Here is a 14,486-nt window from a genome sequence, read left to right as displayed (position 1 = left end):
TGACCCGTTGATGAGTTGAGAATGAGTGGCCTTACTTAGACTAAAACTTTAAATATAAAATATATAATACAAATCGGAGGGAGTATTTGTTGTCATAAAAAAATTCTCTCCAGATCCCTCTATGTAGAGAGAGATTAATGTCTTCGTAATACGACATTGATTGGCTTTTACGTGACAAGAAAACGAAGCAAATCTTATAATAGATTTTTTAGAAGGCATATATTATTTTTGAAACTTATAAAGTAGGATTTGATTTTTAAAAAAAAGTAACACTCCTACTTATTACTACCTCTGGTCCTAATTATAAGAGCTAATTGATTAATTTGAGAAAATTAAGAAAAGAAGTTAAGTTAGTTGTTTGTAATAAATAGGTATTGATTTTCCTAAAATATCCTTACTAATCAAGTATGTTGGCTAAAACTATAATTATTAGAAGGATTATCTTGGAAAAAATTGAGTAAATATGAGAAACAAAATGGATTGGGATCTTATATCTAGGACCAACACAAAAGTCAAACGAGGTCTTATATTAAGGACCAGAGGTAGTGCTAGTTGAATAATAATCCATTTCAGCTTAATTATTATTTTATCCAAAAAATAATGCTCATACGCGTATTTATTTATGAAGATGATGGTACGCAATGAATAATGCTGAGAGAGATAAAGATAGAGATAAAGAGAGACAGATCGAAGAGCAATTTGCAAACCTAATTAAGTAATTAATAAATGCAGAAAGTTTCGAAGGATATATTCTGTGGTGTTCAATTACATTACGAGTCAATTTTTAAAAATGTGACAATATAATTTTGAATTATTGGGTTCAAGTAGGGTTTATATACTATATGATAAGACACGGCTTTAAATTTTACTTTAGACTTTCTAGGAGAATATTGTAATACTTGGTCAAATGTAACACAAAACCAAAATGTCTTTTCAGTCACTAGCTTGAACAAATTAAAATAATCCACCTAACATGCTTCAAATGTTGATTTCATCATAACCGGGTAATTAAAAGATGACATTAGAAGAAATAATCACTTATCAACATTATTTTTAAAATTTCAAAGATATCATTGACTAGGCAACTAGAAATATAAGTTTCCAATTTATTAGTCCGGTCGTAATTAAAGTGATTATGTAATTAGAAAAAAATTAGTGACAAATCTCAAGTTGTAAAATTCATTGCCCAAATGTGGCTGAATTTTGTTTAAAAATGGACTTTACAAAGTTGAAGAAAAGTTACACCTGTTTAAGAACAAGGGTTTTTAGGTAAATTTGAGTAATAAATTTTACAATTAAAGATTTTTAGCATAATTTCCCCCTTATAAAGGGAATAATTAGGATAATACATATTAATTTCACATATAAAAATATTTTTTATGATTTTTTTGCCCTCGCTTTCACTTGATCAATTTTGAAAGCATTCTAGACCAAATTGAGATCTAGTTTATTATATTGTCTCTGGAAACTAGCCAGTCAGTCTAACCAATCTAGTTCTAAGACGAATAATTGATCATTTCAAAACACTAGTAGTATAAACTAATATGTATATGAGAACAGTACAACTTTTATTTTATGATATATTATGTTGATTTAATTCGAAAATGATATGAATGAGGATAGATAAATAAATTTAAATTAAATTAAATGTGCACGTAAGAGAAAGGGTCACGGGTTTCTCTTGAGTCTTGACTCATCCAAAAATAATGTATATTAATTAAATATAAGAAAAGAAAGATTGGGCAGAAGAAGCAGCCAAGCCACCCTATACATAAATGTATGCTTTAATTCATTATCCATGATTTGCCAAAATTCCTTTTTTATTATTTTTTTTCCTTTCTTGCCCCCACATGTACACTATCTTCTTCGCCTCCTTACCAATTCCTTTATTACATTTGTTCTCATATTGGATTTGGTTTTTCTCCATTTTATAATTTATATAAAAAATATCTTCAAGCACGTACACATGCAATATTAAATATGTGACAGCATATACATTAAATTCTTGCCTTGACTAAATTTATGAAAGTCCACTTCTTCATTTAATTTATTGTACAACTCACACAATTAGTTCGTTAACTAACAGTGATTAATTAAATTAATAATTAATTTCAGAGTTTTATTATATTCTTAATCTTCAATTCACTTTATTTGTTGACGCAAACAAGGCCACAAAGTCTTGACTGAAGGTACATATAAACAATATAGTGGTGCATCTTATTCTTGATTGAATTTTAAATTTTATTAGAATTTTTATTTAATTTTCGCCTAATATCTTGTATAAATGCACGAAGAATAGTTGACAACTTGTACAATTTAGTAAATATATTTTATATTTGATGTTTATGTTCATTGAACAGTGAAAAAATTACGTATATGTATATAATAAAAGTAAGATAACCTAAATTTTGACTATAATGTAAATGAAATTTTACCATAAAATTTATTTCAAGCCAGACATGGGAATGGACGGTTTTAACCTTCATGACGTAGCAAAAACAAAATCAATCATCATTTAATTATTGTCTCTGTTTCAAAACAATGATCAAGAAAACGATGATTTAGACTTCACTTCCCTTTATTTTTCTTACTTTTTCTTTATTTTCTCTCTAAATTCTAAAATAAAACTTCATAACCAAGAACTCTAGAAAATTAAAAAATTTAGACTTTCAAGATTCAACAAATTTTTAGTCTTTTAACTCACAAATTAAACTCTTTCAAGATGTAATTAAAAGTTACAGACCACGTCTTTTTTTCAAAGAAAATTTGATTTATATTTTAATAATTTAATAAGTTGGGGTTCGCTGGGAAGGTCCAGAAAATAAATCTAAACTTTGATAAGAAGTATATAAATAAGTGATACTACATATATATATATATATATATATATATATATCTGTGCTCAGAATTCCTTTCAATGTTTAAGCCACGTCCGTTGAAATTTTGTGCCATAAATTTGTATTTTAGATTTAGAGGGAAAAAATTAACCTTTTTAAGAAAATAGAAGGACAACACAGCCTGTCCTTTGAACCACGGGAATGAGAGTTTTATTTTATAAATCAAGACGCAAGGATACGAAAATCAAAAATCTAGTTAAACCCAAAACTTTATACACTTTATTGTATAATTTTAAAATATAGTGCAAACTAAAGATGTATTAGTATTTTTTTTTCTCAATATTGTCCCTCCTTAATAATTGCACCAAATTATTGGCAAACTTTTAATTTTTCCACACACTTCACACATTTGAAAATATCATATATCATTTTTAATGACCGCGCGTGAAGTTAATTTTATCCTGTATGTAGGACAAAAAGAGGTACGAAAATTAGCTCCTTTTAGTTAAAATAGTTTGACTTCACTCCAAATAATTACAATCTGACTATATTCGAAAGAGACAAAAGGAGAGAGTAGCTTGGACAAAAATGAGGACAATCTTCTTCTTTTTTTTTATTTTTAAACAGCACACGAGTGTTTAATTAGGTGAGATAAGGTGATTCGCAATCTGGAATATTCAATATAATATTACATCAAAATATGATAATGATAGGCCTTTGAAATTCTGAAACTAATTAAAAGACTATCATCCAATTTGGAAGAGCTTTTTTCTTCTTAATTAAGCTATCCTCCCACATGAGCACCTATATTCTAGTAGGAATTCCAACCTTCAATTTCGAATAGCCGTGACTTATGGTTTTAAATAATTTTATGGTAATTGTTTTAAGAAGAAAAATCAATTTCCTAAATTTTCTAATAAATAGAATAATCCTTCATTACACATGATATTCAAATCTACTGTGCCTATCCATATCAGAAGCCAAATTACATGTCTTGTCTTATTTGTCTATGAAGCTTTATGAGCTGCATTATATTTATTATGTTTAAATCTTTGAGTGATTAAGTAATTTAACCTTCATTTTTTTCACATTACAAGGGCCTATTGTTCTGAAAAGATAGCAGTAATTAAGTTATTTATTTTTATAATATATTTATAATTATATCATCCCCGTGATGATATGGCCCGAATGGAATGGTATTACATAGGGTGACATAAAAAGTTCATATTTTCCAAATGTATGAAAATGTATATAATATTATTAAAATAGATAGCAAAAAATATTATTAAAATAAAACAATATTCTCTTCCTTTCCAAATATACGAGTTACTTAATATATTATGAATATCAAAAAAATTAGTCAAGTTAATTATTTACTATTAATATGTCAAAGTTTTGTGATAATTATTCTAAATTAATACTCCTCCCATTAGTTAAGTTTAGTATTTTGCAATGAAAAAATTGTGTAACAAACAGAGATAGTTTGAAAACAATTAGTTAATGAGACACACACAAGATTAAGATTTTATAAATAAAACCAACACAAACTTCACCAATTAACTTCTACATTTAGGACGAGAGACATAATACTTATAATTTCCTTACTTTGTGTGATTAATAAGACATTTTGGGGAAAGAATTATAAACTAAAGACAAAATATATTAAGATCTTATATTTAGAATTAATTAAAATAAACTTTTTGTCTAACTCCTAGACATATTTAGAATTGCATGTAGTATGTTCTTATATATAAGTCACTTTATTCATGAATATAAGTTAATTGATGACTTTTTTTCTAATTTTATCCCAATTAAATATAGTAAAAAGATATGTGAGAGAAAATATAGCACAACAAATTTTGTCCAACACCTTTTCTTTCATAGAGACAAGTGTGAAAAATTTTACCAATTTAATATATTTCTTAATATATGAGAATGAAATACAAGTTACTTATATATAAAAACATAACAGTATACGGGTATTTGAGGACGTAAATATTTTTTTGGGGTGGGAAAATGTAAGCAAATTAAAGTAATTTTATGGAAGAATAATGAAGTTGGAGAAAGGTCCAAGGGCACCGCTAAGGGTGTGGCCACCCTGCACTGTTACTTGAAATGTCATTTTCTTCTCTTAAAAACACAACATCCCTCTCCCTTTTCTCTCACCCTTTTTCTCTCACTTCTCTGGTAGGCCCTGAAAGCTATGTAGATCTTTCTATTTACTCTCTTCTCCCTCTCTCTCTCTTCTCCTTCTTCTTCTTCGTTCTCCTCCCTTTCTCACTCTAATTAACCCACTTCTGCATTTTTCTAGAGAGAGAAACTAAAACATGAATACTCTCTTCCTCTGTACTAGTCCATAATCTTAACCATCAAATCTCTTATCACCACTCTTCAAATCGTACAACTCCTCCTCCGTTTGTGGTATATAAATTAAACTTTCAACCTCTTGTTATATATATGGTATAATTAACTACACTTAATTTCGTGTTAGTTTCATCGATTTAGCAGGAGCAGGCTCCATCGATCATCAACTTCTTCTTCATCGTATCACACAGAGCCACCACCATGAGCCTCAGCCACAGCCATAGCCACGACGAGACCACCACCACCACGGCGACAACCGCGAAGCTCGACGACGGCCACGAGCTCGACATGGTGATGCCGGGCTTCCGATTTCACCCCACAGAAGAAGAACTCGTGGAGTTCTATCTTCGCCGTAAGGTTGAGGGAAAGCGATTCAACGTTGAGCTCATTACTTTTCTTGATCTTTATCGCTATGACCCCTGGGAGCTTCCAGGTATGCCTACTCCATATAATATACATACATATAAATATTATAATAATATTCCCTTCTCTTCAGGGAATGTTTCACTTTGCTTTTTAATCCTAAGAAACATCGAACTCCTCTCAATCACATTCTTATAAGAAACACATGTGCTATTTTGTTCTTCGTCTTCTTCTTTCTGAGCTTTATAATTAAGCAATTCGCAAGCCAGCTCATGAAAACGTGAGAGAATTCTGATATATTTTTATATTGTGGTGTGCGCGTGTATATGAGGAGCAGCCATGGCGGCGATTGGTGAGAAGGAATGGTACTTTTATGTTCCGAGAGATCGGAAGTATCGCAACGGCGATCGGCCGAACCGCGTAACGAAGACGGGGTACTGGAAAGCCACCGGAGCTGATAGAATGATCAGAACTGAGAATTTCAAGTCAATTGGGCTCAAGAAAACCCTAGTTTTCTACTCTGGTAAAGCTCCCAAAGGTATCAGAACCAGTTGGATCATGAACGAATATCGCTTGCCTCACCATGACACTGAACGATACCAAAAGGTACTGTTCGTATATCTTGATTCATTCATACGCCTCTGTTTTTAAAATATTATCAATGTGATGATTTTCAAAAAATCAAGATTATTAGTAAGAATGTTTAATTTCCAGAGAGCAGATAAATTGGGGTCCTCTCTTTGATAATTCTTCTTTCTCAACCCTAATTTTTCTAAGCAATTTGGCTTTAGTTGCAGAGAAATTGTTCCAACACACATATATATAGGATCCAAAGCTTTAGTATAATATTAATATACATGTCGGATGGATGCATGGGATGGATTAAAAGTTAGGAAGTAATTGGCAGGAAAATTTAAAACTGCCCACCGTTCCAGCATTTATTTTCTTCTTGGTACTTTCTCTTCTTGGTCGACAATAATTAGTACATCTTTAATAAAGTTCTCATTTAGTTCCATTACATACGGTTAATATCAAATGGTGATTTTTTTGTGTTAGTTATTGTTTTTTTTAAGAAAAAACTCAATATGTCAGGATGCTTGGGACAGTTTGTAAAATTAAAAGTTCAAAATGAATCGAAAAGGGATCAAAGATAGAGTTTTAATTTGTCTGATAATTATAATAAATGTATGTCATCGTATTCCTTTTGTTGCAGGAATCCCTCACTACATGCATGAAAGCTTTAAATTCTGTGTGTGATGAAATAGTACTATTATTACACCCCCGCCATTACTGAACCTTATTACTACTTACATATTTCTCATATATAACTTCGATTTTCGTATCAGAAAACGAAGCACTGCTTCAAATTATTACCGCTTCTCTAGAGTCGTGTGATGTTCTTTGAGAAATACAAGGTTTTGAATTGTTCTTTTGTTGTTTCACTTTTCTTCATCTAGGCTGAGATATCACTGTGTCGAGTGTACAAAAGACCAGGAGTCGAAGACCATCCTTCACTTCCTCGTTGTCTGCCAACCAGGCCATCTTCTTCCCCCAGAGCTTCTTCACATTCTTCAGACAAGAGCATCAGTAAGCAGCACAACAACGAAACGTTTCATCATCAACATCATCAGATCAACAACATAGAATTTGGGGGACAAAGTACGATGATGAATAACTTTAATCATCATCATCATCGAATGCAGGATCAGTTTGGAAAAACCTCCTCTTCAGATAATAATATCAATCAAGGGGTCTCAATATCTCTTGGGCTTTCCAAACAAAGCAACCCTCCTTTTACTTACCCTAATAATTCTTCCTCAGCTCCAACAATGGTTCCTCCATTTCCACTCATTGAGGACGAAGAGTTACTGATGCTCACAAATATGCAGCCACTGATAATGAAGCAAGCTCAAGCTTCTTCCTCCTTCTTCCTCACACCGCCACCTGGTAACAATAACAACAATTCTTCTTCTTCAGCTTCTTCGCCAAATGTCATGGAGGATCTCAACAGGCTGTTGAGTTATAATCAGCTGCAACAATACTTCAACGTTAACAATGCTCCAAGCCATCATCATCATCAACAACAACAATTCTCTAATTTGCTGGTTCAACCTCATCAACCAACGGCTGTGATGATGAGTTCTTCGTCGGCCTTACCAACTTCTTCGCTTCCATTAACGACGACGACAACCACCACCACGACGACCTTCTCAGATAATAATAAACTGTGGGAGTGGAATCTCATCCCTGAGCCAAGTAATAACAGAGAGTACAGCAACATGTCCTTCAAGTAATTATATTCTCACTTTATTATATATTATTATTATTATTATTATTCTCTCTGCATTTGTGATAGTATAATAATGATGACGATAATAATTAACCTCCTGCACATACATTATTTATATGCTTTGGAGATTAGAGACACTATTTAGTATGATCTACTTACTATTATGTGTTAAATAATTACTTCAAGTGTATTAACATTATGTGTAGCACAAAACATTAGGGCTTTAAATGTTAGGTGTTTATTTTTATTTTTTAATTAATAATTCGTGTATAGTCATATGCATGATATTAATTGTTTCAATTAGCAGTTAATAATAGAACTGTGTTAGACTCAAATTATGTATGGTCTGCTTGAACTGCATACACATTTGCGACTTTAATTTTATATTAGAATTTGTCTCTTTAATTTGTGATTTGAGTCAAAGAAGACTTTTAATTTCATCAGGGATGTATTTAAAATATCCTATCGAGCTTGCATATATATGGTTCAGTAGCAATAGTTTCCAAATCCATTAAATAAACAAAAATAATCACATTAACACTAAAAACAATAACTGATTCTTTTGCAAATTGGCCCAAAAATTAAAGTATTTTATTGTTAGCAGGCAACTGATCATTCTTCCAAGTTTAGGGGGTTAAATAACTGAGACACAATCTAGTCAATTGTGATCCACAACCCCGTGGAAATAAATAGTATTTAAATGTAATTAATTTTATATGGAGAACTTAGCTTTTTACAGCTAGTTCATTCCCAATAATAGAGAGTTATTAGTCTAATTAATCTGCTCCCTTGTTTGAAGTTTTTCAAACAAAATGGGGCCTATATTGTCTGTATAAAACCAAGATTCCAACCTCACTAGTTTCAACTAATTTAGTTAATATAATAATATAATAAGAAGAGAGAAGATAAATTAAAGATGTGATGAAAGTTAGGGTTCTAGCTTAGATCATCTACGCGCGCGCCGTTAACTTTTGAACTAAAGTGGCACCTAATTAAGAACTACGCACAATAAAGCAAAGAAAAATCTTATGTTCTAGTTTCTAGAGTTCTAGAGATTATTGAAGGGCCTGGACCCATATATACATACACACACACACACACATATATAATATATACACACATCGAGGAAAATGAATTATGCCATTGAATTGAATTTGATTCTTTGGTTGGTGAGGGATTGGATTTACCAAACCCTCCTAAAGCGAAATAGTTCTGTGATATACATATATAAATATATATATACTCTTCCGGTCCTCAGTATAAGACTCGTTTAACTAATTTGATTAGATTAAGGAAGTTAGGTAAGTTAGTTAATTATAAGAAATGTGACACATTTTTCCTAAAACACTATAATCATCTTTCTTAATACCTCCTCTCCTTCTTCTACTTGACTATAGTTGAGAGAGTATCCACAGGGGTAATTTAGAGAAAATTGATAAATATGAGAAATATGTATTATATTTAGGACTAAAACCAACTTAATAATTGGGTCCTGTATTAAGGACCGGAGGAGTATATATATATTTCAAGGGGTTTTATTAGATTTCAATTAATTAAAACTATAAGGGATCAAGATGTGAGATGAGAAATAGTCAGCTTTAGAGGTTCAGATTTCATATCGTCAAAACCACACAAAAGCTGATAAGCCATTTCCGATCTCTCTTGAAACTACCGCCAATCTGTGATCACATGTAGCAGCGTGGGTGTGTATAGATTAATCAGTAATTAAGATTTTAATTAAGTATGGATGTAAAATTCCAAGTTAAGCATAAACAATACTTCCTCCGGTCTTAATTATAAGAGCTAGTTAACTAATTTGAATAAATTAAGGAAATAAGTTAAGTTAGTTATTTATACTAAATAAGTGTTGTCTTTTCTAAAATATTCTTACTAATTAAGTGTATTGGTTTGAACTATCATTGTTAAAAAGACTACCTTAGAAAAAATGCATAAATATGAGAAACAAAGTGAATTGGGGTCTTATATTTAAAATCAAAATAAAAGTTAAACGAAATGTTATATTAAGGACGGGAGGTAGTATTTCAAAATCTTTATATTATTGCTCATTTCAAGAGCCAGGTGGAAAAAAAAAAGGCAACAAAACATTTTACATTTTATAAACCGAAGTGTGAGGGATAGGGAGAGAGTTATTAATATGAAAAAGTTTTTTTTTTTGGAATTTCAGAATTAATGAACGGCAGAGAAAGGTAAAAGGTAAAATCTAAATTAAGGTAAGCTATGCAGATTAAAAGAAGTTGGCAACTATTACCCTTTTTTTCACCCCTTCCTTCTTCATCGTCTCAATGGTTACCTTTATTAGGATGGATTTTGGATGCAAGTAAGAAAGAATGTCATTAATTAGAACACTTTAAAAAAATAATAAATATAAATATTTAAAGTAATTTATTTAGTTTTTTAATCTTTCTAAATTAGTCAACTTGTCTTATATTCAGAAACAAAAGTAGTAAAATGTTACTGACAAACTGTCGACAAGAAGCCGATCATATATATATTCCAATATCTATATATATATATATATATATATATTCCTAAAAATGAATTAAGGAGATTTTTAATTTTTTTCTGTCTCTTTCCTACTTGAAACAAACTAAAATACGTTATTATATGTACTACAGTGTACCCCTGAGAGTATGAATAGATATAATTAAAATTAATTAATGAGCATGAAAAGGCATTAATAATTGGGATCTGATTTAATGAAGCAGCTCTCTCAGGCACACATAATTAAACTTGTGATGAGCTGGTGGTGTGTTGCCACAATATAGCGAGGTCCATTTAGTCCCAAATTTAGGGCTTAGGGTCACCAATAGGAGAGTACAATTTCCCCTATATATTTGTTTAAATCGCTGCATAATGAATTACAATTTTATCAATAAAAAAACTTTTATTATTATTATTGTTTTTGTTATTGTATCTTTACTTTTTAAAACACAATATATACAAATTAATAAATTCAACATATATTACGATGGACAACAGAAGATATTCTTCTTAACATCCACATCCATTTTCACATCAAGCAGGGCCTTAGAATCTGACTATATATACTCGCAGGGAGCAAAAGAGATCGTGATATGGAAATTAAAGAAATTCTTTATATCATATAGTGTATATGTAGGGTAATTAAAAGTTTATTATTGAAAGGTTTGATATGTGTTGTGATGAAATAAATATATTTTCTGCATCATAGTTATTAGTGATGAGAGTATATAAATTTCTATATATGTGTGGGTATTGAGAGAGCGAAGGACCTAATTTAAGTTACATATATTATTACATAAAACAAGGGTATTTAATTATTGCCTCCTCTATCTTAATAAGAGCTAATTGAAGACTCAGTTTAATTATAAATACAAGATCTTGAGTCATTTTCTCTCTTATTACTTCTTGTTAAATTATTCCCATTAATTGCACATGTTAAGGGAGCTTATATCAATAGGTTATTTCAGTGCAAATAACTTAAGAGAGTATTTTTTGAAAAACCAACAAATATTTTTAACAGATGACTAATTTAACTAGTTTTTTTTTAATCTAGAGTAAACCCCTAGAACTTATTATATTATCAAACATACAATAAAACTAATTAAACTATCTATCCTCTCTTTTAATTGCTTCTCAGCATTGATCTATCCTCTCTTGGTTGCAATAACCATAGTCCCTTCGATTCTAATTATAAAAAATCTCATTTATAGGCTACAAATAAGGTTTTATAATTAGAACAAGAAGTAGTAATATGTATACTTTGTTAGCTAGTTCATGACTCTTAGTTATCTAATACTCCTCCGGTCCTAAATACAAGACCCTTTTCATAGTGTAAATTACACTGCGAAAAGGCTCTTCTATTTAGGATAGCAGGAGTAGCATTTTCACAAATACCATGTATAAGGCATTTCAATTAGTCTAGTCCTAATTCTTCAAATGATTAATTAGACTAATTCAATTCAAGTATATATACGTGACTATCACATACATAAATATCAATTACATAATCTATTGAAATGGGCAATACAAAAATCTACCAAGTTGGCCTGTTTTATATTTGGTCCTTCAATTTTATGTAAGGTTTTAGTTTGATCCCTTAACTTTAAAAAGTATACTTTTAGTCTTCTAACTCTAAAATTGTTAGTTTTAAATGATGATTTTTTGTAACAATCATAGTTGTTTTGAAAACTAAATTTAATATGTTGGCATTTAACAATGTTTTATTCGCATTCAAGAACTCAATATCTTCATTTTTTGTTAACAGTTTTATAGTTAAAAGACTAAAAGTTTTCTTTTTAAAATTAAGGAACTGAACCTTATGTAAAATCAAATGACTAGAAATATACTTTAGCCTATAAAAAAGTTTTTTTTTCTAATTTTGAAAATTATTACTGTACAGAGAGAACATTAAAAGACAAAATCTAAATTAACGTAGATTATATACAGATTAAAAGAAGTTGACAAATATTATTACAAAATCCCCTTGCATGCCATCCCCCTACATCGCGTCAATTTTACCTATAGGATTGATTTTCTACTTAGCTTGTTTAAATTGGTACATAATGAATTGCGAATTTACTAATAAAAAATTATTATTGTATCTGCACTTTAAAAAAAAAAAAATACAAATGGTACTACCTAATAAAGCCAACTAAATTGATGACAAATTAATATGGTGATATATACTATCTTCTATTCTTAATATAAGAGCTAGTTGACTAATTTGAGTAGATTAAAAAAACTAGTTAAATTAGTTATTTGTAATAAATATGTATTATTTTTTCTAAAATATTCTTGCTAATCAAGTGTATTGGCTAAAATTACCATTATTATAAGAACTATCTTGAAAAAAAATGTATAAATGTGAGAGTCAAAGTAAATTCAAGTCTTATATTTATGATCGAAATAAAAGTCAAATGAGCCCTTATATTAAGAACCAGAGGTAATATTATGCCTTTAATTACTTCTTAGCATTTAACTGCTCTCTTAATTGCCATTAACACGTTAAAAGTATAAATACTTGCTAGCTAATTTACCACTCTTAGTTATATAATAGCATCTTCCAAAATGCTAAAAGGCATTTCCTGATCTAATTAAATAGACTAATTAAGTCCAAATATATAACTATGACACAGGCTAGCCAGTAGGTTCTTCTACCAAATTAACAATCAAACAAGCTATTTAAAATACTATTACACGATCTCCTCCAGTTCAATTGAAGTTGTTCCTATGCTCTGATAATATCAACTCAATCTCAAATCAATGGCCACAAATCCAAGTTTATAAACACACACAACACAATTAATATTAAAAAGTAAGCAAATATAACATAAAAGCAACTAGAAAAACACACTGAATAATTATAAGGGGAAATTGGGTAAACGGACCACGTGGACCTAAAATTAGAATAAGAATTTCATGTATATGCGCCTCTGGGAAATATTCGTGAGTTCGAGAAATACATAACTCTTGTTGAAATTAACATCCCATTATCAATCAGTTTTCTTTAAAATAAAAAAAATGTTTAGGAAGCTATCTCTGATAATTTAGGTCCCATAGTATTGAAATCTAAATTAGTTAAGAGTACTTAAAAAAAACGCGTAATTTTTTTTAATCTGTTTTAACTAAGACGTGATAACTTCTGACTCTTACACCAATTAAACGAATAAAAAAAAATCAGACCTTCAAGTTTCCCACGAGAACTGATGTTATTAGCAAAACAATAAACGACGTAGAGGTTCGCTTCTTTATAATTAATTTGTGTAAAATGAAAATTATCACGCCATATATATTCGATTCTATTTCACCTTCATTATATTTATCTTACTAGCTAATTGCATAAACATATGTGTTCGAAAATATTTTGATCGATTTAAGCAATGTTTAGTTAAGAAGTGAACTACTACTTCCGGTCCTTAATATAAGACCTCGTTTAACTTTTATTTTGATCATAAATATAAGACCCCAATCTACCCTGTATCTCGTATTTATCCATCTTTTTCTAAGATAGTCTTTCTAATAATAGTAGTTTTAATCAATAAACTTGATTAGTAAGGATACTTTAGGAAAGACAACACATATTTATTAAAAATAACTAACTTAACTTATTTTCTTAATCTCCTTAAATTAGCCAACTAGCTCTTATACTACCTCCAGTCCTTAATATAAGACCTTGTTTAACTTTTATTTTGGTTTCAAATATAAGACCCCAATACACTTTGTCTCTCATATTTATGCATTTTTTTCTAAGGTAATCCTTTTAACAATAGTAGTTCTAGCTACTACACTTGATTAGCAAAGATATTTTAGAAAAGATAACACCTATTTATTACAAATAACTAACTTAACTTATTTTTTTAATCTCCTATAATTAGTTAACTAGCTCTTATAATTAGGACTGAAGGTAGTATTTAGGACAGGAGGTAGTACTAAAATGAACCCAAACCTTTATTTATAAATTTTCTATAGAATTTTGACAAATAAGGAGCTTACATCTCAAAATTCGGCTTCTTTACTAATATTCTACAAACGGTAAAAATATATACTAAAATATTACAGTTTCAAAAGTATTTACTAATATGCTACACTTAAATCGTTCTTCAAATGAAGAATTTTCAGAATCATTCTTT

General features: G+C 29.9%; 1 protein-coding gene across 4 annotated transcripts; it reads left to right on the top strand.

The window, feature by feature from the left end:
- The first annotated feature begins 724 nt into the window (after positions 1-724).
- Positions 725-8,189, top strand: LOC114746993 (NAC domain-containing protein 35-like). Of its 4 annotated transcripts, XM_028935276.1 has the most exons (6): positions 725-735; positions 3,473-3,483; positions 5,149-5,258; positions 5,329-5,634; positions 5,902-6,170; positions 7,022-8,189. In XM_028935276.1, the coding sequence occupies exons 4-6, from the start codon at positions 5,403-5,405 to the stop codon at positions 7,856-7,858; spliced, it is 1,338 nt and encodes a 445-aa protein (XP_028791109.1). In that variant the 5' UTR covers positions 725-735; positions 3,473-3,483; positions 5,149-5,258; positions 5,329-5,402; the 3' UTR covers positions 7,859-8,189. The 4 variants fall into 4 exon arrangements, with proteins under 4 accessions (XP_028791109.1, XP_028791110.1, XP_028791111.1 ...); XM_028935277.1 differs by lacking the exons at positions 725-735; positions 3,473-3,483 and having other exon boundaries at positions 5,060-5,258; positions 5,346-5,634; XM_028935278.1 differs by lacking the exons at positions 725-735; positions 3,473-3,483 and having other exon boundaries at positions 5,060-5,258; positions 5,343-5,634.
- The last annotated feature ends 6,297 nt before the right edge of the window (positions 8,190-14,486 follow it).

Source organism: Neltuma alba, unplaced genomic scaffold, assembly GCF_004799145.2.
Source record: "Neltuma alba isolate B1F8T4 unplaced genomic scaffold, ASM479914v2 tig00005170_pilon, whole genome shotgun sequence".
Lineage (NCBI taxonomy): Eukaryota > Viridiplantae > Streptophyta > Magnoliopsida > Fabales > Fabaceae > Neltuma > Neltuma alba.
This window is presented reverse-complemented; position numbering and strand designations above follow the sequence as displayed.